Below are 26144 nucleotides of genomic sequence, written 5' to 3' on the forward strand. Positions count from 1 at the left end.
AAAGAAGCTCTAACAGAAGATGCTGTTGGTTGTTGTTGCATTATGAAGGACGTAAGGTAAAAGACCTTTAAATGTTTTGCTCCACTCAGCATTGATCATACCCATACCTGCAAAAATTATCAAGCTCTTTACATTTAAATAGACTTTTATTCCATGTTGCTTTTACCTTTTATTTAAAGATGCTTTGATGCCCCTCTTTGTTGTTTTACAAGTTTATTCTCATTTTATATTTTCAGTATTGTAAGTTTTGATGTTTGTCTAAATGTTTGGTTTTTGCTTTAGGTTCAAGTGAATAAAAGACAAAAACTGCAGGTCTTCAGTATTTTTGGAGCTTGAGCCATATGAGGGATTAAAAATCAGAATATCTCAGCCTCTGCTGCTTCACCTCCACTGCCTGACTGTGTCCTCTTATTCTATAGAAGTGCAATACTAGATTTTTGTTTGCTTAAACCTGATATGTAATCAGACAGTTATCTATGCATGCATATAATGTGACCCTGTGGTGGTGTTGAAGTGTGTTGATTTTAAGATTTATTTTCTTTGTGGCAGATGTGGTGTCAATAGTTGTGTTTGACTGGTGACATGGTCTAAGCAACATGTTCTTGGGGTAATTCTCATCTACTATTATTATTATTTAGAGGGTTATTGCATCAAGAATTGAGAAAGGAAACAAGTGATTTCATGAGTGAACTCTTTGGTGTTGAGTAGAAAGAGCCGAGATCATGAACAGATGTACAGATGACTCACACTGGTTTATATTTCTGGAGTTTTATAACAACATTTTCTCAAACAACACATCTGAACTACAAAAATAGCACAGAACTGTGCTAGTTTAATATACCACAGACTCATACAGTGGCAATGAAACAAATTTACATAACCATACACAACATCATGTGCCAGGAACGTGTGTATGGATTTACAGGTCAGGGTGCTTCCAACAGCCCACCAGTGTGTAGTTCGTTTAAAATGCATTTCCTCTCTTAGTGAAGCCTCAGGAGAAAAGTAAAGTTTAAAACTGGTTCTCTGTATTTACAACACTTTATTTCCACATTTCAGCTTTTACAATAATAAACAACATTCTTGCATTCTTACTGGTTTATACACAGGTGAGTGTTGGAGCCCCCCCCCCTACATATCTTGCTCAGAGAAGAGACAAACGACAGACACAGATTGCAGTTGCTGAAGGTGGTGACAACTGTCTGTCTTTGTCTGTGCATTCGTGCATTCATTCATTCATTCATTCATTCATTCATTCATTCATTCATTCATTCATAGGAACAGAAGGAGTCCATGAAGCTGAGTCCACCACTCTTCAGAATCACTAAAGTATCCGACCACTCTGTGCTTTGTCCACATACAAGCATACAAGTGCTATGTTCTGCTTACAGTAACATGACCTGGGATTTATTAGAGGTAGGGTCCATCCCCAACGACAATCAAAAGCTCTTACCTTTGTTAAAACACACAAAAAAAAAAAAAATAGAAAAATAGAACATTAAAAAAAAGCTTTGACAAGTGAACAAATAAAAAAAAAAAGAAAATCATGAAAACAAACTAACCCAGTGAGATGCTCTTGGTCCAGTCTGTGTTGCATTCACAAGCCCAACCCCAGCAGGTTCTCTGCCTTAGCACCAGTTGCTCCCAGTTCCTCATACTGTTTGCATCGACTACATGTGGATCATAGTTTCTATAACACTTCATGTTAGATGAAGAGGGGCTTGCATGGCTGCTGATGCACGTTACAGTATATCATCATTTCCTGTGTGAGCCCGCTTTCTCCCGAAGGTTACTGACACAACATGGTCCCCTTGTTTGCTACAATTATAAAGCTGTCTTCCCACCATACTGCAGCTTTGTTGTGAGGCTGTACTGCTGCACACACACGGCACCTGAAATATGCCAGTATGTAAAAAAACAAAACAAAAAAGTTTCTCAGTGTTGAAAAAGAATTTAAGAAGTCCTTGTTTCTATTAATTCCAAAAAAACAGATGTGTGAAAATTAGATAAATGAAATATCTTTGAAAGGGTAAAAGTGGAGGTAATGTAATTTTGCATAATGTATAAATCCCTAAAATACTACTAATTTGTTAAAAAATGACATTTTGTAGCAGAGCTGCACCATACTGACAGAAAAAGAGAACATTCCTCAACATTTGTTTTTTTATATAAGATTCTTCAATTTACATGGATATATAAATATTTCTATTTATAAAAGTACTCCAAGTGTACCACCATAAGATACAAATTGGAGGTGAAAAGTAAATTCTAATTCTCTCATTAGTTAAAATAAAATTAAAGTTTCTTCATCTTTAAACTTGATTCGCAGCCTCAACTTTTCCCGTCAACTGCTGAGTTTCCTGCATCAATTTCCTGATGCTGATTGTTTTTATGCAACAAAAACATTGCAGCAGCCTCTGGATCTGTGATGACACCCCACTTCTTCATAGCACCTGTAATGTCGTTATACTTAACACTACATGGTATTATATAGTGTTACCTGGCAACACCTGTAAACTGTTAAAATGAGTACTGACTTTTAGCAGAGTGGATTTGGCTTTAGCTTTTTAAAAAAACTACTCTAGATACATTATCTGGTAGAAAATAAATAAGATACATGAACATCTTGCACTATGTGTCAGATCATCACTGTGGAGGAGAGTTACAACCAGCTGTTGAGTCAGGTGCTACCACTGCTGTGTGCCTTGATATTGCAAATACTCAGGTCTGAGGAGAGTAGTGAGAAAACAACTCATCCATGATACAAAAAACTAACAAAAGAAAACCAAAAAATAAAAACAAAACACAATTTGACCCAGTCTACATCAACTAGACTACAAAGGAAAGCAGAGGGGATTCTGGGGTTTGTAGGGCTTGAATGGAACCAAGAAACCACAAACGTAATATCTGGCAGTATTTAAACAGCATTTTTAAATCGTGAAATCACGATTATTTTGTCAAAATAACATTTTTAAAATCAAATGTATTTATAATTTAGAATATTGATATTTAACAGACATCCATTTACTATTAACTTTTTTTTTTTTTTTTTAATAATAACTCATCATGTCGCTGTAAAGCTCTGCCCCCGACAAAGAGGATGGGAAACAATTAAATAAAAAAATATCTCAGAAGCCGGAGGTCACCAACCACACATGTTGGATCATTTCAGAGAGTGTGTGTTTGTGTGTGTGTGAATTGGCAAAAGTACTATAAACAGGGTGATGCTTCCAAAGCCCCCCATCAAGCACTGCTGCCCCTGTGTGGGGGCATTAAGAACTGCACTCCCACAGCTGTCCCACGTCCAACACACACGAACAAATGAACAGCGCACATCTTCATAAGTTCTGTTTGTTGTGTCTGTGTGTGTGTGTGTGTTTAGACATATGTGTGGGTTTGTGAGGATGGTCAGGCACACAACTGTTTGTCTCACATCCACGATGTGTGTGCGTGTGAGTGTGTGTGAGCATCATGAGGGTCCATGGCTGGTCAAGTCAAGTGTGTCCACCTGCTGGCGGTGTGTGTGTGTGTGTGTGTGTGTGTGTTCAGGAGCCCGATTCTGGTTGAGGATGCGAGTCCTCTGATTGGCTCTGAGCGTTGTGGTCCTCTGGGCTCAGCTCGTCGCCCAGCCCACCCATGTCCATGTCGGGCAGCTCCTCCTCCATGGGTGCCCCTGCTGCGTCCTTGCAGTACAAACACTCCTAAACACAACACACACAAAGACAATATTAAAATGCATCCAGGGTTTCAGCAAACCTGATGAGACATTTCAGACTGGGTGAGAACTGTGATGGAGTCTGTGTGTAAGGCCCTTACCTTCACATTGACAGCAGCAGGTAGACCCCCCCTCCTCATCCATGGGTGTTCCTCCACCAGCTCTCGTCGCTGGTCTGAGGAGAAGTGAGGCTGGCTCTTCTGCATCTGTCGCAGCCTCTCCTTGTCTTCCCGCAGAACCTTCTGAATGTCCCTGTTAGTCAGAAAACACACGGATTACTATTTAGACACAACCATTACCCTTTTTGCTTGGAACTGTGTTTTTCCCTCCTAGAACAAAACTTAATTCCAGTCAGGGACTCACCTGGAGGGCATCTGATATGTCATCATGACCTTGTCGTCAGCGTTGGCCATCAGCAGCCAGAGAGGCTCCTGGAGAACGTATTTGATGAAATGCTCTCCCTCTCCTTGAGTTGAGACTTTGGCCTGCGACTGGCCACCTTCAGAGCCTCCTTTGGCCCTCGTCTTGCCTTTGTCTTTCGCCTTGGAGTCATGTTCCAGGGAGTCAATGCTGCCAAAGTATTTGCTGGTGTTGCTGCTCCCTGTACACAGTTTTAGAGAGAGACAGGGAACCAGTTAAAAAAAGACTTTAAAATATGTATTTTTCATAGGAAATGTTGATCATTTATAACAATAAATAGTCAATAGTTATATCATAATGTAGCATAAATAGAAGTTAAGTTTATGCAGTGGTTAGAAATGCTCTTCATGTTCCTCTGCTGACCTGTTCTGCTCCCAGAAGCTCCACTCGCTGAGGTACCGGAGCCGTTGCATCCTGAACCCGATCCTGAACCTGATCCAGAGCCTGATCCTGAGACCACAGAGCCAGAAGTGGCTGATCCAGTGCCAGAGTGCGAGTCCTCCTGCTCCTGCAGAAGGATATTCAGCAGGTCGCAGGATGAGGAGTTACCGTCATCTCCTGGAGACTCCGCCTGAAACACAAGCAGGAAAACCATCAGAAAACGTGTTGGTGTGTATATGAGTGATGGAAGCGTAAACGAGACAGAGTTCTGGTGTTAAATCAAAGATACTGTCACTAGTTCATTGCATCTCTCACCTGTTGTTGGTTTTCAGCCTTGGCCATTCCTTCGTTCTTCTCTCCTACCGCCCCCATTCCTCCCGAGGCTGTCGCAGTGATGCTGCCCTGACCTCCAGCGGAGGGCGCTGTGCTGTCCTGACGCTCCACCGACCGCTGCCCCTCCTCCATGCTCAGCAGATTGAGCTGCAGCGGCGAGCTGCACCGTGACTCAAACAGCGGCGGTGATGTTGCCGGCTCCCGCATCCCGGAGGCCGGGGTGGAAGAGCGAGATGCCGCCCCTTCTCGGGGCTCCATGGCCGGGGCTTTTGGGGGCTCGGAGGCTAAACTGTAGGGGAAAGGCTGAGCTGGATAAGGGGCTTGTGCGACAAACTGAGGCTGCACTGGGAACGAAGGCTGGGCAGCAAAGGGCTGCTGGGAAGTGTAGGCAGTCTGAGGGGCCTGGAAAGGCTGCTGGGTAGTGTAGGCAGTCTGAGAAGCCTGGAAAGGCTGCTGGGTAGTGTAGGCAGACTGAGCGGCTTGGAATGGCTGCTGGGGGGTAAAGGCAGTCTGCACAGGGAATGACTGTTGGTTGGGGAAGGGGGGTTGTGTTTGCATGGTGTAGGCTGGCTGCGGGGGCTGAAAGGGCTGCTGGGCTGGGTATGCAGCTTGTGTCTGGGTCTGCTCAAGAAAATACACTGGACTGGTCGTCGCCCCTAACTGCCCCATCTGCCCCATCTGCCCTATCTGCCCTATCTGTCCTATTTGGGGGAAGATGTAATTTGGCAGCACCAAAGCCACCACAGGTGTTACAACAGGGGTGGGGAATGGAGTGGCTGCGGGCGGAGCTTGTGTGTTCTGCCCCTCTCCGAAGCCTGTGGAGAGGGAGGGGTCAAGGCGTGCGGGCTGAGCTGGGGCAGCAGGTGCTGGCGGGTAGAGCGGGTACGCAGGCACCATGGTGGGGTAGGAGACATTAAATGCTGACTGTGAGGCTTCTGATGGGGACCACGATGTCTGGTTGAGACCCTGGAGAGGGGGGCGGGGTTTACGGTTCAACACGGCGCTGTCTGAAGAATCAGGATTCTTCATTCGTGGCTTCTTGGACTTCCTGTTACGGTTGCCTTTCTTGGCCGTCGTCTCAGGTCTGGTGGCGCCCTGTTTGACAGCACCTCGCGGTCCAGATGATTCTGAGATGACACATGCAGAAGTCAGATGGTTGTTTGTGTGTGAACCAGACACTTACAGTTTCTGTCTCAAAGTAACGGTAGTTTTCAAAAGACTTAATACTCAAACTGTGACCTCAGGACTGAGCAACATAATGACATTAACCATTTTAGCTTTGTGTGGTTACTGTGGAGACTCTGTACCTTCAGTGTGGGCTGCGCCCCTCTGCTTGTGCAGATATTTGGAGCAATCCTTCTGGAAGCTCCTGGCGTTGCGGAGCTCTCTGCAGCGGATGAGGAAGGCCTGCTCTTCTTTCTGGGTGTGTGCTGCCAGCACCTGTTTGGTCAGTCCCAGCCTCTTGTAGGCCTCCTTCTCCTGGCTCGGCGGAGACACCATGCTGACGGGCAGAGCTGGGGGCGCTGGGCTCTCAGCCACATCCTCGATTATCTCTGTAGAAGGAATCAGCGGATAAAACATCAGTCAAACAGATCGTATTACAAAAGATGGATGGGAACACACCTCATGCAGTTCCAGTTATGCTTCTGTGTTTGTGTTCTGCTTGATTGGAATCAGAAACTCACCTGACTCTGGCTGAGGCTTCTTGTCTCCCACGTGGACAATGGTGCTGCTGTAGCTGCACTGTGAGGTGATGGACACCACGCTCTCTGCCTTGCTGGGCAGAGTGAGCGGCGCCAGGGGGCCTCCTACCACTGCAGCGGCTGCAGACGGAGGCTTCTTAGGTGCCTTCATGTTTGGCAGGCCTGGCTGGGCGTCTAGCATCAAAGGATCTGGATGGGGAGAGATAGATCATCTGTTAGCTCCAAGACAAAGATGATTATAGTCCCGTAATTCCCGTCACTATATAAAAGGAACACCAGTGAAGGCAAGCATCAACGAAAATAAATATCCTGGATGTGTGACACATTTCCTCATACCTGAGCTTGTATCCTGAGGCACATGCATGCTGTCCTCTGAGCCCTTCTTGCCATCATCAGAGTTGGAGGAGGTGGTGTTTGAGGAGAACTGGTACTTCCTCTTCACTGTGATGGGGATGTTACAACTCTCCAGATACCTGAAGAAACATCAACAGATTTTATCAGAGAATGCTCGTTTCACACATGTGACCTTTTAACCATCATCTGAAGACAAACAGGGTCTTACCTGATGACACTGTCCAGGCAGCTGATCTGCTGGTAAGAGCACACAGTCTGGTCTTTGCAGGTGAATTCTTCCACAGTGGCTGCACTACCGTCTCTGACCTGCAGAGGGGGCGCGGAGTCCTTCAGACGCACCGTTGGACTCTTCTGAGCTGCTGCTGCTGGAGAGAGAGAAGGAGGGTTAAATGTCAGAACCACACAAAGGCCTCTGGGTTACAATTTTTTTTAATGCTTTCTTAAAGTGATAGTTTTAAAAGGTGATATTAAATTGAACTCACTATCAGTAGTCTTCTTGTGCTCAGGTTTGGATGGTAGCGGCGTGGGCAAAGAGGCGTGCAGGCAGAGCTGCAAGTCCTGGTTCTTCTGCATGTGGACCCCTTTACAAATCTCCTGGAACGTCCTGGGAGGTTTGGCCTTCTCCGTCTCCTCTGCTGTGCCGCCCGGCGTCATGTTGCTCTCGCTGGACGAGCTGATGCTCACAAGTTGCTCGTGGGAACCGTTGCTGCCGTGGCTACCGTAACCGCTGGAGCCAATGTTGTGGACCGGCTGAGGAGAGAGAAAAGAGTGTTAAACAACCTGACTGATGCTTGACTGAAAATGTGTATTTAATGTGTGTGTGTGTGTGTGTGTGTGTAAACATACTTGGAGTAGCAGCCTGTGGATCAGTTCACTAATTTCCTGGATGTCCGAGTCTATGATCTTCCCTCCGTGGAAGACTGGTGCTGCAAAAACGTCTTCGTTCACAGGACCCCTAAAACACACACACAGACCACTGTCACCTGCCATGTTCAAACTGAAATATATTCCAACATGCCACTGCTGATGGAAACACACTGTGACTAAAACATCGCATTGGTCATACTCACATCCGGACTTTGTGCCTGCCGATGACGAAGGAGACCTTGCGGCTCCAGGGGCTGACGAAGCTGGACCAGCTCGTGTCTATGGTGATGTACTCGCCATTTCTTGCACAAAAACGGACGGAGTGGTCGAACGGCTGACCGGCGTACTGCAGAACTGTGAGAGAGAATGTGTGTGAGACTTATAGAGCTCCTTTCTATTTGTCAAACATCTCAGCCGTCACATATCAAATGAATGAGAGGGGTTCTTACTCTTGCGATGCACAGCCAGCATTAAGGGTCGGTCACTCGGGTGCAGATTGAGTAGTACAGGGGTCCCGATCAGGTCCTGAGGGAGGTAACCCAACAGAGGAACAGCCCTGATGGAGAAACAGCAACAATTACTTTTTCTGAATAAGCAGGAAACAGCTCAACAGCACAGGTTCACACACGACATGACACAAATACTTCTGTATGAATTACATGGATCTCAGCCAACTCACCTCTCATCCACATCCTGGAACACACAGTTAGGCGTGTGTGTGGTGGTGAAGATACGCTTGTCGGGAGGGATTCTGGGAGCTGCGGAGAGAGAAGACCAACAAAATCAGTTAGCCACTAAATAAAAACTGACTATACAGTCTATACACATGCTGCAATTGCTCATCTGCTTAATTTACATCACATTATATCTCATTTTTGGACCCTTCAAATAGTTAATACAGTTAATAATAAAGCTTTTAGTGATGTGGGATTATTCATTATGTCAGTATGTAGTAGAACGAACATTAAAACTGTGTGTGGAAACGCACCTTCGTATCCAGAGTGCACCCTCTCAGCCAGCAGGAGGCAGCAGAACTGTTCCTCTGAAAGCTCAGTGTCCTGGACTTTCATCAGGTAAGGAGTCATACGGAAAGGATAGTACTGGATATCCCCTTCACGCTCCTTACCTCCACTATAACACACACACACACACACACATTTAGGTATTATTACATATTTGATTTATCATGACTCATATGTAACATTTCAATTAATTTTTTATACTATTGCAATTATGTAATTTAAGTTAATGAACTCCTAATTTTATTAATTTCATTCTTTCATTATAGTGAAAAGATTTGGTCTTAGTCAAGTAAATAAGTAAAATACACTTATGTTGACTTCTTAATTATATCAAATCTACATTAGATAAAAACATAGTTATATGTTAAATGACCACCAAGTTTTTTAGTTTTTTTTTTTTTTTTTAAATTAGTAGTTGTAGCAACCAAACTAACCACAAGATGGAGACACAGTTGAAAAGCTCACAGCTGCTGACTTCCTCCCTGCTCACTAACCCTGTGCTGACTCAGAGCTCTTTAGAGCAGGAAACTATGGATCAGAGAAGCTGCTGTCACTCACCTGATGCGGCAGAAGAAGGACTTCTCCTGCATGCACTCCGTGGGAGACGACTCTGAATAAGTGAGAGAGGAAAAGGTGGGATGAATATATCACCGAACGCATCGACTACTCCAACACAACCCATCTGTTAGTCATCGATATGCAACTGAAGCACAGCTGCTCAGGGTCTGACCCCCCCCCCCCAGGAGCACATGTTCTGTTAAGTTGAAAAATTTAGGAACACATCAACACCTTTAGCGGAGCAATGAAAATTTTTCCTTAATAAAGAGAAACAAGGAGACAATTACAAGCAAAATTGTGAATGATTTAATTAATTTGAATACAAAAAGTACACTAGGTTTTTAATTACTTCTGCTTCAAACTATATTTTAATAAGTAATTATTTATACTCTAAACTGCTTTGAACTGTATAAACAGTATGAACACCTCTTTAATAAAGTAGTTCTTAGTGGCGTCTACAGGGCACTCTGCGCTGACGGGAGGATCGTGGGATTTTTTCAACGGGCAACATTGGTTATAGTCGCTGTTGTGTTAGCAACCTTGTTCTTGTAAAAGAAGAAGTAGAGGTTGCCTGGGCTGAAATTTCGTAATACTTTTTTATTTGCGCACGTGCTGCTAAACACATTTTAAACTTCGCACATGTCTATTTTTAGTCGCCAGTGCAGGTGAAACGCTCGCACTGTCGAGCCCTGCCGCTGAGTCATCGCTTGCACAGCTTGTGTAACCCAGTGATTCCTGCAGAACAGTGCTGCTTCCCATCACTGGCCTGATTACGGCTTCCAAATCCCCAAATGACAACAAGCTGTTTAAGTGAGTCTACAAAATCAACTACAGTAAAAACAGAGTTGATTGACAACAACAGCATGAATGGAAGCTACAGAATGATTGAAGGATTACATACTTTAATGCACCTCTGAAAGTTGTTTTTTAGTGGATTTTCTAAATGATAGGAGACAAAATCAGATATCCAACTTGAGGTAATGCAATCCAATGAAACATCAACATATTCAAAAATGTACCAGAGGTAAACAACATCTTTTTGTCTCAGTCTCAATAACGCTTCTAATAAGCTTCTGAGAAGTCGGAATTAATGCAGAGCTTATCGATTGGTTTGCGTTCGACTTATTTAAACCATGTGACTGCACAAATTCGTCAGTATGTTTTCAGCAAATACGCGGCAGATGTCTGAGTAGGTGTTCCTTCAGTAACCTGTGATTGAGCATGTTAATGAAATATGTGATAAGTGTGTATGAGCATGTGTGTGTGGGGGTCGGTTACATGAAAGAAATTAGCACCAGTGTACGTGCAGGTGACATGGGTCGTGCTACACGTGCACTTTGTACCATCCACATCCATAATGTGCAGCACCATGTTGGCCCAGTTTAATCGCTTTACATCAATGAGACTCATTTTTAAAATCAAACAGAATTCCTGATTTAACAAGGTCAAGATTTAAGTGTTGAGGCTGTTACCTGCTCCGGTGCACATGCTCCATGAGGGCAGCCGGTATGGCGTTGTGAAGCTGTAGAACACGCTGACATCCTGCGGCGTTAGGAACTCCACAAACTTGGCATTGTTGAACACCTCCTGCTTGCAGTTCAAGATGGACGCCGCTTGGTCCGAGATGTAAACGATCTTCCCCGTGATGAGTGAGACGGCTACAGCAAATATATCCTAACAGGTAAAAAGATAAAACAACGTTTAAAAAAAAAAAAAAATCTTAAGTGTCTTTTCATTTCAGGACGTTCAAAACACTGAAGATAAAACCTTCTTTAACTGCAGTAATACACTTGATAAACTTCCTTCCACTAGTTGGTTCCACATCAGCAGATTTCACCATTTGAGACAAGACTTTATCCTTATTATTCATTACTGCCACCACTTTCCATTTGCTTTCAAAGACAAACAGACCATTTGAATGTTACAGGGTTTTTCCTACTTTACTGTAAAGTGGAGATTTGAGCTTCTTACAGTGTTTTTGAGGGTGTATTCAGATGTAATGCGGTTGATTTCCTCAATGGTGTAGGATGATACATCAAACCCCGGTGGCTGACTGTCATTGATCATCAGCATCTGGTAGTATTCCTCGTTGGCTGTAGAACAAAGTGAACATGAATGAATGCAAACATGAGAGAGAAACATACTTTTGTCTCAATAACTATAAGAGATTGTGATTCAGAGCATTTGCCCCAGATTGGTCAAAAATCCACAAAATATTAATTTATCTAAAAAAAAAAGTAACAAACAAACGTAACAGACGTCAACACTAGTGATGTAGATTAACAACGATGTGAATACGTGTGCGAGCATGTGAATTAAAACAAGAGCAACTCTTACCTTTCACCTGCTTGACACATCGTAGCGCATATTTGAGCGTGTTGACGGTGCTGGACTTCCCCTTGCTCCTTTTCTCTGACGGCAGGTGCATCTTCAGCTCCTTCAGGGTCTTGAAGAGCTCCTTCTGAGTCTTCGCTTTGGCTGACTGTTCGCTGCTGCAGGGCGAGCATGAGGCAGATACATGTGCATCAAAATGACGAGGTCTCATCAGCACTGTCACACTCTGAGAAGCACAGCTTTTCCAGCACGCAGAGCAGAACACGAGGAGTGTATGTGAGGGGATGGATTGGCACTGGGATGCATCTACTGTGGGTCTGACTTCCACAACTTTCCACTGGTGTGAGCAAGTTAAAACTCTAACTGACATGCATACTATTGGGTCGGCAAGCTCAGGAGTGTACTAACCTGCAGCCGCTGGTTGATGGGTTGTCCTGCTCGGAGCTCACCAGACTGAAGGCATTGGAGCTGCTCGGTGGCGACGGGCTGTGAGAGTTTGAGCTGGAACCATAAACATTGTGTCGTGTTATTGAAGAAGGTGTACAGAAAGAACACAAAGTGGAGCATTATGAAAGAACAGTTAGAGCGGCCTAACAATATGTAAGACTCAACACATTAAGTAAGTCAAGGACATGGTGTACCCAGGATGCCAAGACTGTGCCATCTGCATTCTTTCTGTAAATAAGTCTATAAAAATATGGGGCGTAGCTAACGGGTGGGGTCCAACATTTCTTGTCTTGGAAGGAAGGAAGGAAGGCAGCTAAGGACAGAGAACAAGTTATAACACTATTAAATTAATGTTAACAACCCATTATCACATAATATACCTTTCATAACAGAAAATGATTCCACTCAAACGGAATTTCTTCAGAAGTCATAAGCAACCCTTAAATAAGATGAGGAAAAAAAAAAAAGGAAAACATGAAATGCCAGTTTGGAAATGGGAGAAGAAAAAGAAAAAGAAAATTTCAATGGGGTAATTTGACCACTGGGTCATTTTCCACATTTTTGTTTTTATGTTAAATACAAATCTCAACCAGACTTAGTTTTTGAGGTGAACTTTTTTTTTGTATTCTAGTAGCCCTCTTTTAACGGTTGGCATAGTGTACATAGCTCTAAAGGGAGTGATAAACCACAAAAAATGCTGATAGAGAGCTCAGCACAGTTCTTCCTGTCTGTCGATTCAACTCAGTCTGAGAGAAACAAAGCAACTAACCCACTGCACCATTTTACCAAGGGAGAAACACAAGGAAAGAAAATTAAATCAAACACATACACACAACACTTATCCAACACAAAGTCAGTTTGCGGTGACGGCTGCACAGCTGGATCAGCTGACATCGGACTTTAACTGCTCTGTGGTGCCTTTTGTTTGTGCTCGAATTTGTAGTTTGTACACATGTGATGTACTGTTAAATTACCAATTATAACACTACACACTTAACACTGCTCATGCTATTCTGATTTTACTGATTCCCTCTACAAGACGAGCCAGAATGTGAAATATGCACAATCAACCAAATTTAAATTACAGTGACTGGCAGCAATCCATTATTTTGCAAGTATCGGTAACAGCTGTGCTCATTTTTTATTTCTTATGCTACAGCTTCCCAAAAAATGTCAGAGTCAAAAGAGGCGAATGGGGAAATGTACATATATGGAAACCACAAGAACTGCAATTAGTCAACTTCAGGCTGCCTGAAACTTCTGCTACATGTTTCCACGACAAACCAGAAGTTGCTGATCAGTGATCATGACAACAACATCAAACAAATTCATAAAAGCATAATGTAGAGTTTCGGTAATCTTCTCCTTTTCATTAACACTTTGATCGAAGCCTAGCTGCACTGTAAACCCTCCTCAGGCCACGTTTGAGGCTTTCTAGTAGTTTATCTGTGTCAGTTTGCTTACAACACCAATATGCAGTTAGAACAAAGCAGGCTCTTACAGTCCTCACTTACTTATTTCAATTATTTGCAGCTTTACAGTTAAATGTACGTGTCACACACATTAGTGTGTTCAAAAGCAGCAAACTTTTCGAAATTTGAACATGGAGGAAAAAGTTCATATTCTAACTGTAAGTGCGGTGTGTTGAGTTTGCTGTGTGATCCAGCAGAGGGCGCTCTAAAACTTCACTAAAAGCTTGACCTATAGCTCCATTGATCTATCAGTAAAGTAGTTTGCTGTGAAAGTGGAGGACACTACTGAGCAAAGATGTTCTATGCAGACAATCGCAAACACCAAAGCACCTGAGAAGTAGCGTGGAAGTATTTCAGCTCTACACCATAGATGACAAAGATAACGCTGTTTGTCGGCTTTATACTAAGCAGCTGTCCAACTGTTGTATAACCAGAAACTGACAATCAATAGAACTCGTTAAAAATTTCACCTAACTTGTTATGCTTCACTCTCTTCTCATTAAAACTCACCTGATAAATCCCCAGGTAATTTACATTAACTCACCGCAGTTTAAAGCGAAGAAATGCCAAAGAGTAAAGACAAGTTTACATTAATATTGGCAGAGAACAGAGTCTGTGGAGGACAACCCTCAGGAGCATTTCATACATTAAGTGCAAATGAACAAGGACTTTACAGTAACATTAGAGAGGGGAGGGTTTAATAATTCAAAAACTACATTATAGTGTAATGTGTAGTTTCTACTGGAGATAGTATATGTGGGGTTTCTGCAAAATACTTGAGTGTTATGGTGCAATCAATTAATAGTGACCAGTTATTTTTGAAAAATTTATACCAATATATTGTACATTTTATTGTGAAAATATACATTTAACAACGGATTTTGCTGGAAAGACGGTGCTACGATGATGATGATGCAACACCACCATGAATAATGTATGAGTGAAGGTCATCTATTATCTATTGCCACATTTGGTTATAAGGTTATTAAATATACCTATAATCTAACAGAGTCCAATAGCTCTTAAATGCGTTGATCATAAATGTATTGATGAGGTGTTGATTGGATACTAATATTTGAGCCTGAAGTTTCATGTCTATGCTGTACTGGCCTGCATTTTGAAAAGACTTCCCATTTATTTTTCTCCACCTCATGGATGAAACTAGGGCTGGAGAAAACATTAGCGCTCGGTTATGTAATAGTCAACCTTCAGTAGGTGTGCTCTTTTCTTCAGACAAGAGACGAAAGTGATAGTCAAACAGATGCAGGGAGACGTGTTACTTAAAAGCCTGGCACCTCTGAATGACTCGTACTTAGGAATAAAACACTGCTCCTCTCAGTGTGAGTCACTCACTACTAGCTTACAACAGTGACTCAGACCAACAACAATAATGTTCCTTCCATTACATTTAATGGACCCCCCTTCAGTGACCTAGATGGTCCGCTCCCCCATTGTGGTAAACACTTCATTTACTACAAGTTGGTGCATTTGATGTGTGCTCACCTTTTGTTGCTCCCTGAAGACTCCAGGAGAGCCGAGTCCTTGCCATTGCCATTGGAGCTGCCCACAGATTCATTGCCATGGGACTCGTTGCCATGCGACTCATTACCATGAGATTCTGTGCCGCTGCCACTCGAGCCGCTGCCGCCCATCTCTACATCCTCGTGCATGGGTGGGCGTGGCCGCTTCCTGTCTTCGTGCGGGGAGCCCGGCGAGGCACGGTGTTCATGGCTGCTGTCGCTTCCCTCGGAAGCCAGTCCCAACTCTGGTTCAAGCTCGACCCCATCCCGCCCACCACAACCCTTGCTGTAACCGCTGGCCATGCAGTGAAGTTGGCTAATGGAGCCACAGGGAGAACCCTCCTCTTCCTCCGCCTGGAAGCCGACCCTTTCCCGGGTCCGTTCAGGCCCGTCCAGGGATGAGTACAGGTAGTGCTTTGGATCACTGTCCTCAGACATTGGGCAGGCCACAGGGAAGTATTTGCAGAATTAAGCTATCTTCCACATGGCAATGCCATGAGATGCGTGGCACTGGGAGGTAAATGGAGTTGATGCCTCAGGAGGCAAGATGTAGTCTAAAGGAGGAAAATAAAAAACACAGGTGACATTACTCAGACGAACCATTTACAATACAGTGGACTTCAATAGACAGAAGATAAAAGAAACAAAGTCCTAAAATTAGATACAATCAATGTGGATTAAAGGAAATCATCCATCAAAAATACAGTGGCCATCACTTTCATCTGATCATCCAGCAAAACCTTGGATCCCAGCGTTTTTAAAAGTCAAACATACAGAAAAGGGCACAGCAGCACAAGGGATCTTGCTGTGTGAACACACACACACACACACACACACACACACACACACACACACACACACACACACACACACACACAGGCTGCTGCCATCCATCCTTCAAAAGGTCTGTATAGTAAACAGGCTGTTGTTTGCCCTTTGTGGGTGGATTGAAGCCCCAGACCAGTGTGATCCAGTTCAAGCTTTTTCACAAGAAAGGTGAGTCCGCAGAGATAAAAAGCCTCGGAGACACAACACAAACAACAACCTTCATGTTGACAGAAAATGCTTTTGAAAATCCTTTGTATTATTGAAGCTGTATCCTCTCCCTGCAGCTGATGGGTCTCATCTCATCACAATTTAACTCATTAACAGGTGGGAGAAAAAACACTGAGAACAGATCCCTGGGGGATGGGAAAGCTCTGCCTCATATTTAACAGTATTATCATTAATGCCAAGGATGTAGACCCCACAGAAGCAGATGATAAACAGATGTGTTGATGCCTTGTCCATGCTCACTTTAGTCTAAATCAAATAAAGGTAGTCTTATGCAACACTGTGCAGTGCCCCTGAATCAATAGCAATATATAAAAAGATGTGAACTGTCCCTCAAGTAACATTTACCTTGAATCATAACATTAACTACACTTGTTACCTTAGACAACAAAATATAAAGAAGTTATATTTGCTCTTTAAAATGAATGAACCCAATAAAAAAATACAGGAGCTACAGTTCCACAGTAAAACAATGGTTCAGCCTATTTACAGTATGTCTGTAAATAGTCCTAATAGGAAATACTGGCAACAGGTACTGGAACCAAATCCAAAATATTCACTTTTCTTCCTGCTGCCCACGAACAGGTTGCAGCTTTTTATGTAAGTCTGCACATTCAGCAACACGTCTATTCTTTACTCTTTACATAAGCAATTTTACATAACTTGTCGAAGTTTATACAGAAGGTTTTTCATGTTTTTAAAAAAACACACACACACACACACACACACACAAAAAACCACCCGTCAGACTTTCCAACCACCCACACATTCACTGCCATTGTATGAAATGACCCACTCTCAGTTTAACTGAGGCAGTGGCCAAGTGCTCACAGGGGATTTTCTATTGGCTGCTGGGAGTGACCAATCGGGAGAGAGCTAGGAGTGACTACAGGTTAGAAATTATGTCAGCCAATTGTGGGGAAGTAAGGGCTGACTGCTGATTATAAGTAAGTAAGTAAGTAAGTCAAAAGACATACAAATGTATTATATCATTTTTTGGAAAGAGAAACAGATCAACACTTCAAAAATAGTTTTTATGACACAGATTTATGACACAGCACATATTACATAAAATCAGACTGTTAATTATGTGTATGACAAAGCTATTTATCATTATTCACCCTGTTTACAGGAACAGTGTTAACTGTAAGCAGCAGGGTATTGGCCTTGAACAGCCAACAATAGGTGTTACAAAAATACTCAAAAACTGGGTTAACACAGTGGAACACAAAGTTTATCAAAGGACGTTTGCCTCCATGTTGCCTCCAATTTTTCACAGATAAATGCTGTTCAGTCATGAAGATATTAAACATTGTCCACTCCAAAACTTAAGCAAACTGGCATGATATTGGTTTGCCGGTAACAGCAATAGAAACCAAATCCAAAAATCACCATCAGCTCAACCAACTCTGATGCATTTACTGTATCTATGATTGTTTTAATCCCCTAAACAGAACTTGCAATAGTGGTATGGGCTTACCAGAAACCCTTTCCTCCATGAACATTACTTGACAGATCAGCAAACAGCAAAATCAGCAAAAAGTCAGCAAAAGTATTTAATCACACTTTCCCCCCCAGATCCTGAAAACACTAAGAGACATGGTCACACAACAATGTAATTCTCAAAACAGAGGAATAATGACATAATGACACTGAACTCCGGCTTCTGCTGGAGAGCTGATACACCCATGATACTAGCACAGATCTCAAGCATTATACAACTGCTGCTCCAGTCACATGGATCTGGCCATAGTGCAGCACAAAGTAGTGGTAGCCTTGTTTCATAAAACCACATGCTTTCACTTGTATCCAACTAATCTCAAGTGCATTCTTTGAGGAAATCTGAGCCAGCAGTTACATGAGCACCTCTGAGGATAGGATATTAAGGATATAAAATATATATATTATGTATCTATCATATATATATATATATATATATATATATATATATATATATATAAAAAATGCTGGAGACAATCTTCTTAGAAAATCCAGTTAAACATGGGGCAAAACATTAGTTCTGTGTTATTAGAAGAGAAGTAATCAATATTTCCATGTTCAGTCACGTTAAGGCTAGTCATTTCATTAAAATGACATCACAAACAGACACCTGTCATTACACAACACAACTTGCCAAGTTAATACATTACAATGGTAACAATAATGAATAAAACTATAAAAATAACTTCTTTTCTAAGAGTGGTGTGTTAAAATCTATCTTCTTTGTAGCTGAAACAATGTCACCATGACTTAATTATTCTTCTGTCTTACAGTCATGATCAGTTTCTCTCTGAGGTGTCAGTATGGAGGCAACATATTGACCATAAGCAGCTCAAGGTCTACCTATGGATAACTAATAAAGGTCTAACACCAATATGCAAATCCTATCGAACATAGCAGCATTAAACAGCATTGTGATTATCATGTCGACCTAATAATATCCACAGGTACAGAGAGAAACGGTTTTCTATGTATATGTGGGGACAAAAGGCCTAAAAGAGACCTTGGATAGTAATAATCTAGAAATTAACCTACTTGCTTAAATAATCGAAATCAATTTTTAATAAACGTCAGCCCAATAACATTTGTCACAAATGTAAGTAATATATCCAAATAAAATTATTTTAGTAATGGGAGCAAACAACCCTTCCCCCCATCTAACTCCCATTGACCTGCTATTCAAAATCCACACACACGTTGACCTGCAATCCACTGCACGGTACACTGACACAGTTATGTAAAAGTGACCACATCGGTAAAAACACGCCACAAAACAGCTGCCACTCGGCCACAGAGGAGCCAGTTCGCATAAACACACATTTTTCTTTCCCTACGGGTGACCAGAAAACCTCGAACCGGCATTTTTAGGTTATAAAAGTACGATAAGTAGAGCAATCCGAATTGACGCGCATGCGCACACGAGTTTTAGTTATGCAACTTATTTTTTGTGCTCGGTTTTTCACTGTTTTTTAAAAAGCAGAATGGAAAAATGAAAGAAAACCAACCTGTGATGTAGAAATAAAAATCACCTTTCCGGTTGTGTTCGGTGTCAAGTAGAAGCGGAGCCGAGCAGTGAGTAAAACAGTCAGTTAAACCTCCAGTATTCCTCAATGGGAGACGGTTTAGACGAGCTGACACAGTGGCCGACAGTTCCTCCCCGGCGCTCTCTGACTCTGGCCTACTAGCGAATCGGCGAGCTCAGCGCGCGACCTCAATTCAGACTCCTCCCCCGGCCTTCCGCAATTGGCTGAAAGCTACGGGTTTCCATGGAGAACGTGACGGAACCGCAGCGGTGTGAGCTCATTGGTCCAGAGCGCTGTCCGTCGTTTTATATAAACAAGCCATCCACCGCACGTGGAATACCATGTTATGCGTATCGTGCCGCGAGGGACCTGGGTGGTTACGACTATGCCGCGTCCAAAACAACGTATCCAGTGTGGAAATTACATAAATGTGAAAGAATGAAGAGGAAACAACCAGGAAACGACGAGCCACGCTGAATATTAAACATCAATACGTTTAATTTTCTTCGGCTCTGTTGCCGGTTGATGGTTGTAAACGAACAAATAGCGAGAAATGTGAAATGTCCCATAGCGTTATTTATTGAACATATATCTTCTAAATTACAGTGTATAACCTTAAAAACAACGTCGACTGAAGTTAAGAAGAAGACATATGTTGAGGAAAACACAGATGTGAATGGAAAGAGTGAAGGGGCAAAGTCCTCAATTTTTGGTTGTGTAAGAGATACCTGCATCACATCTGTTACTGCACCGAAGTGATACTGCCTTTCTTCCGGAAAGAAGAACGGATAAAATGTATTTTCTGTGTGTTATTTAAGAGAGAAAATTACGTGTATTCATAAAGGTATAGGTGCAGAAAACAAGGCAAAGAAGGTAGTTGAAAGTTCTTGCTCTGATGTCTCTCCCTCTCTCTCTCTCTTGCATCATCAGGAGTAACATATGAGAGGGATGAGGGTTTACATCCCTTTTCTTGTTCCAGGCTGAAGGCTTTGTTCAGCAGCCTGTTCTGATGAATGGGATTCTGCTTTGTGCCAGGCTTGCTCATCATTGTTCATCATCATGACTGGCTAATGCTGGAGAGGACAGACTGTATTAGTTTCACATGCTGGCACGGCAGCCACAACAACATATTTTTTTTCTTCTAGGGCCAAGATTCTCCGTAGAACAGCTCGGTGCAGAGATCTGGACCCGGTGCTTAGTACTAAAGTGCCACTTTCAAGTGGCAGCCACCAACGCCTGCTGAGGTGGCACTGTAGTCAACAACGCACCCTGCTGTCTTGCCTTATGTCCACTCAGCAGCGTGGTCTCTCACATCCACTCTCACTGTCTCACTCTGCCTGCATTTATCTAGCACTTTATGAAATGGCTTGAGTATGATATCACACTGAGAGCTTAATACTGTATGAGGCTCTATTGTTAGCTTTTGCTTTTTTTTTTTGGCATGATTGCATTGTGTTTCACTACATTTCCCAGGAAGCCTTTTGACAACCTCCAGAGAAGAGGTGTATAAACTTGCTCCATTCAGCTGTAGGTATAGATGTAGGTGGATTGGACTTTGCCAGTAAGATGAGATTGATTCATGGATCACTCCCTTCACCGCCGCCCTCTCTTTTAATCATACACACATTTGATTTTGTGGTGGAGGCAGTAAACTGGGAGATCCTGCAGGTGGGTGGAATTCCCTACACAAGTGTGAGTCAGATGTGGGCGGCTTTAAGCCCAGGGGTTTTGACTGGCGATCATGGCTTTCATGATTACCTAACCATAAATCCTCTACATCTAAAGGGCATACACAGTCGCAGAGCACTTTATTAGGAACACCTGTTCAACTGCTTATTGATGCAATTATCCACTCAGCCAATCATGTGGCAGCAGTGTGGTGCATGTAATCATGCAGATAGAGGTCAGCAGCTTGGGTTAATGTTCACATCAAATATCAGAAATAAAAATGTTATTTATAAGGGACATATCAAAACACAGCTACAAAGGGTTTTAAAGTAAAGACAAGGAAAAATATGGATTAAAACAACAAATGGCATCATTTTTAAGAAGAGATTTAAAAGAGGACACTCAGTTTTAGATCCTCAGGCAGTGAGCTCCACAGCTCAGGGGTCGGGACAGCAAAGGCCGGGTCACTAGTAGAGACAAGTTGAGGTTATGGAACCACGTCAGGTTCCACTCCTGTCAGCCAAGAACAGAAATATGAGGCTGCAGTGGACACAGAGGCTGCAGATGCCAGGGTTAGGGTTAGGGATAGGTCAGAATTTGGCAGCAGCAGCATGAATCCATGGACCCAACCTACCTTGTCTTAACAGTCCAAGTCCTAGGGAATGTTCTCTCAGCTCCTAAATACCAATTAACTCTGAATGCCACAGTCTGTCTGAGCATTGTGGCTGACCATGTTCATCCCTTTATGGCCACAGTTTTCCATCTTATAATGACTACTTCCAGCAGGACAATGTCAAAAAAAAAAAAATCATGTCAAACTGGTTTCAGGAACATGACGGTGAGTTCAGTGAACCTCGTGGCCTCACCAGTGGTAGAACAGGAGACTGGCAGCATGAATGTGCAGGTGCAGAAATGATGTGACATAACGACCTCAACGTGGAGAAGAATCTTAAAGGAGTGTTTTCAACATCTTGTTGAAGGCATGCAACGAGGAACTGTTATGAGAGCAAAAGGGAGGAACCACCCAGTTTTAGTGTGGCATTCCTAATAAAGTGCTCGATGACTGTATATACACATATTGTATGTCTATGTAACCATGTCATTATTCTTAACTGCCCTTGAATTCATTCTTTACTTTTCAAATGATTTTTCATTTTGATATTTGACGTCCTTTGTTTACACCTTCCACGGAGGATTTCTGTCATTGTGTCTACGCTCCCTATGAATAACTCTTCTACCAGGTTACTGTTTTATGTAACTGCCACACACACACACACACACACACGACAGATGATTCACACCGAGCGATGATTGTGGCTTCAAGTAAAAGAGAATCAATAAATGATGATCACTGAAAGCAGAGACTTGACTGTTAACATTCTCCACAGAGTGAAAAGAAATACATTTTCCTGAGTCATATGAACGGCACTAAAGAAAAGCGGCCCACGCACAGAAGAGCTTCATGATGAGGAGGGCGGTGTGTGTGTGTGAGGATCCTACTAAATATCCTTTAATTCTAACCTGAGATATAATTTGCACCAGTAAACAAAGTGCACTCGGTGCATAGTCAAGAAGAAGTAACTATGTACCATATTCTTAAGGGGTACATTTATTTATTTATATATATATTTCAAAGTCCTGGTATTGTGAATAGCGGCTCACTATCATGGTTTACTGGGACACTTGAATAGAACGAGTTTCCTGTTACGTCAAGTCAAATTGCCTTCTGTGAAAATGGCCTAATGCCACATTTTTATAACATATGTCCAGGAAAAGTACAAAATATTCAAATATACTGTATCTTGGAGGATAACGTGACAATTTTATTCTCAGTGATGGAAAGTAACTCTAATATTGAACTTAACTACATTCTAGATACTTTACTTGAGTATATTGATTTCATGCTACTTTATATTTATTCTACTACATCTCGTTTACAGTTTTAAAAACTTATGACTTGATGAATTGTTATAGATTTCACTGCCAATAAAGAAATTAAAAAGACCAGGTATATAAGAGTCCTGTGATTCTTTAAAGACCGGTCCACACTGTCTGGAACAAAAGGGGGGAATTAAAAGAAAACAAAAAACCCCGCAAAAACATTGGAGCTAAGGACATAGGACTTTTCTTCAACAACACTACTTTCTTAACTTGTGCATAAAGCAGGCAAAAATAGGTCTGAATGTATTTCTGGTTTGGAATCAATAAGTGCCAATAACAGCTCTCAAATCTGAGACAAAATCCATGGTGCTGCCCTGAGCGGGCCCACGATCACACAACCCACACCTCCAGCAGTGAACGGACCACAAGTGGAAATGCAGTGCGGTGGAAAATAACTTTAATAAAACTCCTATGAAAACAAAAAACCAGCAAAACAATAAAAGCCTGTACATTTGACAATATCCAGTGTCTGAGACATTTGAAGGCTAGTGGTGCGAAACACAGCTGCATCACACATAAACCAACAGACAAAACCATTATAGGCTTAGGCCTGTGCCCAAGGTTTAATATAATAAGATACGGGTCATATACTCGGATATTGCACGAAAAATCAAACACAAGATGCAGATACTGGAGGAGCACCGTATGTCGAAATGGGGGGAGGGGGGGGGGAAGTAGCTTCGCATTGCAGTGTAATGTCCCTACTGAGAAACCCCGCCCACACAGGCCCACAGACCCCGCCCACACCTGCTTGTATAAAAACAAATACGCTTAAAAAGAGAGCGGCACATATTTGCACATTCAATTCTGAAGCAGATCATTAAAAACACAATATAAACAGTACAATTGCTAAACATTTGCTTTTTGTTTTGGTCCTAACATGTTAAAAGCATCAGTTATTTCTCAGAGTTTATTTCGTCATGGTTGCTAGCATGAGTGGGGTGGCGCTTTAAAAGGCTGACTTCCTTTTAGACTTTAAGACAGGTGGGGTGGAAATAACTCACAGGTGATCACGCTTTGTCCAATAATGCTCTTGATTTGATAAATTTGAAAGAAATAATGCACATTGTCATTTCAAAATAATAAAAAAAATAAAAATAAAAATGTTTAGTTCATTAAAAGACTATTTGAAATTTTCTCATATACGTCTCTCTAAAAACATTCCAGTGTTCGATGGTTCAAATGAACTGAGATTCCAAACAGTGGACCAAAAGGCTCAGGGCATCTTGTTCTCGCATCAGTCCTTCGCTTTTTATCATTATTTCCCTCACACAAGCTTTTTTTTTGTGGACTAGTGAAGTAGTCTGGCACATAGAAGTCTCATGATAAATTCTTAAATGGCGAAAGAAAACTCATTAAAAGAAAAAAAAAAAAAAAAGTAAAAATACAATCTTCCCGCAGTTTTGAGGCACACTTTGAGGCAGCGAGAATGTTAAGATGCACTTCCTGTGGGCGTTGTGCACATTGTTTTAAGACGTGGGGGTCGTTTTTTGTTGTCTTTTCCATTCCGCCCTTTCCACACCCATCTGTTATCTCCTCTGTACTTAAAACAGTTCAGGGGCGTGTTCAAACCATCTGCCCGTTCAGAGTCCGTGCAAGCACTGATTCAAGTCCGTCCGACAAAACTCAGCCGCTCCGCTCTGTGGGGACAGGTTCGTCTTTAGTGTGGACAGAGTGGGTGCTTCAGTTCCCTTCCTTTGGCTGTGTGCTCCATCATCTGTTGCGCCTGTGCAAAACTTGCAATGACGTTACCCACCGTGTTTCCACAGAAATGTCACTTGACCATTAATTTGGATTTTTCAGGAGGCACCATGCCAGAGTGATGCGAGGTGAGGAGGGGGTGCAGTAAGTGAGGGTGCAGGGTAACCGAACTGTCTCGGAGAGTAGGTTTTACTCTGTGAGTACAGTATGGGGGGGGTGGGGTGGGGGGGGGTGAATCTGCTCATGTGTGGGATATTCTGCGAGATTCCCTTCTTTAAATATAGGTGGATTTGACCCTGTCTGCTTTGTCACATGTCCTCTCCCCTACACTCACACACTTTATTCGTCGTGTCCTCATGGCCCCTGGCCCCTGACCCCTGACCCCCCGCCCTTCAGGGATGGTAGCTGCTCTAGGAGCGGTTGTCTTTGGCCACATTGTGGGCCATCCAGTTGACTTTGGTTGTCCAGCTCTCTCTCAGGGCCTCATCAAACTTCTGGCGGAACTGCTTCAGGGCCTCGTCGTCTGTTTTACCCAGAGCCAGAGAATCCTGGGGAGGAGAGGAGGACGATTAGTCAAGACGGCGGGAGGATGGAGAAGTAACGAGGAAGTTGATGAAAAGGACACAGAATGTGTTAAACAGCAGCTAACTGTATAATAATTAGAAAAAGTTGATATTTGTAGAAACCAGTTAAGGGTATTTGTCTGTGCTCTTTGACATTATTCCATCTAAAATCATGGCTCAGACCTAGTAACTAGTAAGTTAAACTAGTATGAACAGGTGTGACTAGTTTGCTTCTTCAATAAAGGTGTGTGTGTGTGTGTGTGTGTGTGTGTGTGTGATACCTTTAAGTACTGGATGTCTTTGACTGAGGTGAGCTCAGGCAGTCCAGCAGTCAGCATGAGGGCGAACAGTGTGATGAAGAGGTTCCCATTCTTCCTCAGGATTAGATAGGCCTCCTCACAGTACTGACGGAAACTACGACAGAGACACACACACACACACACACACACAGTACGTCATTATGCTGTTCGTTCTTTCTGGAAACCATGAACTAACATGTGCACCAGTGGAAAAATGAAATAAGGAAAACTAACAATCAATAAACTCAAATTGTTTCAGTGTTTTTTAGGATGATTATGAGCCACACCTCCTCTGATGTGGAGACAGCGGTAGTGGAAGTCACGAGCTTGTGCTGAAGATATCTGCTGATCAGTGACTTGGTTAAATGACGTTGCCCACACTCTGATCACAACAGGTGATAAACATTTCCTTTATGTTTCCAGTGACTCACTGCACTCTGTCAGCACAGGTGGTTTCACGGCGCTTCAGGCTCGGACAATGAAGATCCCATCTTTTCCCAGACCTACATAATCACAATATGTGTGTTTGCTACTTGTTTTTCCTCTGGGTTTATTAAAACACTTATCGTTGCAGCTGAACCACAAACTGTTTCATATGTTTTAGAGTTTGTTTTGTCCTTTTTTTTAGATGGAATTCAAAGCTGTTTTTTTAAGATATAAAAATGTTATTCTCAGGAGCATCGAAGATGAACTGAGCTTGATGTTTATCTCAGGTATAAAGGAAACACCTCACCACTTCCACTCACTGTTTTGAATGTACTGTAGGTCAT

General features: G+C 42.6%; 2 protein-coding genes across 5 annotated transcripts in view; both read right to left on the reverse strand.

Annotated features, from left to right (window-relative positions):
- Positions 1–733: 733 nt before the first annotated feature.
- On the reverse strand, positions 734–19334 carry LOC130167881 (period circadian protein homolog 2-like). 3 transcript variants are annotated; one of them, XM_056374398.1, is made up of 22 exons: positions 19209–19334; positions 15110–15680; positions 12096–12188; positions 11691–11845; positions 11325–11446; positions 10826–11027; positions 9354–9405; positions 8762–8904; positions 8453–8531; positions 8223–8329; positions 7977–8127; positions 7753–7861; positions 7389–7656; positions 7115–7271; positions 6889–7025; positions 6535–6741; positions 6157–6402; positions 4832–5976; positions 4499–4706; positions 4079–4316; positions 3817–3967; positions 734–3701 (listed from the first exon to the last, which is right to left on the reverse strand). In XM_056374398.1, exons 2-22 carry the CDS (start codon positions 15562–15564, stop codon positions 3546–3548), a joined length of 4581 nt encoding a protein of 1526 aa, XP_056230373.1. In that variant the 5' UTR covers positions 15565–15680; positions 19209–19334; the 3' UTR covers positions 734–3545. The 3 variants fall into 3 exon arrangements, with proteins under 3 accessions (XP_056230373.1, XP_056230374.1, XP_056230372.1); XM_056374399.1 differs by having other exon boundaries at positions 7115–7268; positions 19185–19334; XM_056374397.1 differs by having other exon boundaries at positions 19185–19334.
- A 3852-nt stretch (positions 19335–23186) lies between these two features.
- Positions 23187–26144, reverse strand: part of pik3cb (phosphatidylinositol-4,5-bisphosphate 3-kinase, catalytic subunit beta) — a 47754-nt gene continuing 44796 nt past the window's right edge. For both annotated transcript variants that reach the window (XM_056373766.1, XM_056373767.1), the window contains exons 23-24: positions 25357–25489; positions 23187–25060 (exon numbers count right to left, since the gene is read on the reverse strand). In XM_056373766.1, coding sequence (XP_056229741.1) covers positions 24923–25060; positions 25357–25489 — 271 coding nt within the window. In that variant the 3' untranslated portion in view covers positions 23187–24922. The remainder of the gene's footprint in view (positions 25061–25356; positions 25490–26144) is intronic.

Source organism: Seriola aureovittata, chromosome 4, assembly GCF_021018895.1.
Source record: "Seriola aureovittata isolate HTS-2021-v1 ecotype China chromosome 4, ASM2101889v1, whole genome shotgun sequence".
Lineage (NCBI taxonomy): Eukaryota > Metazoa > Chordata > Actinopteri > Carangiformes > Carangidae > Seriola > Seriola aureovittata.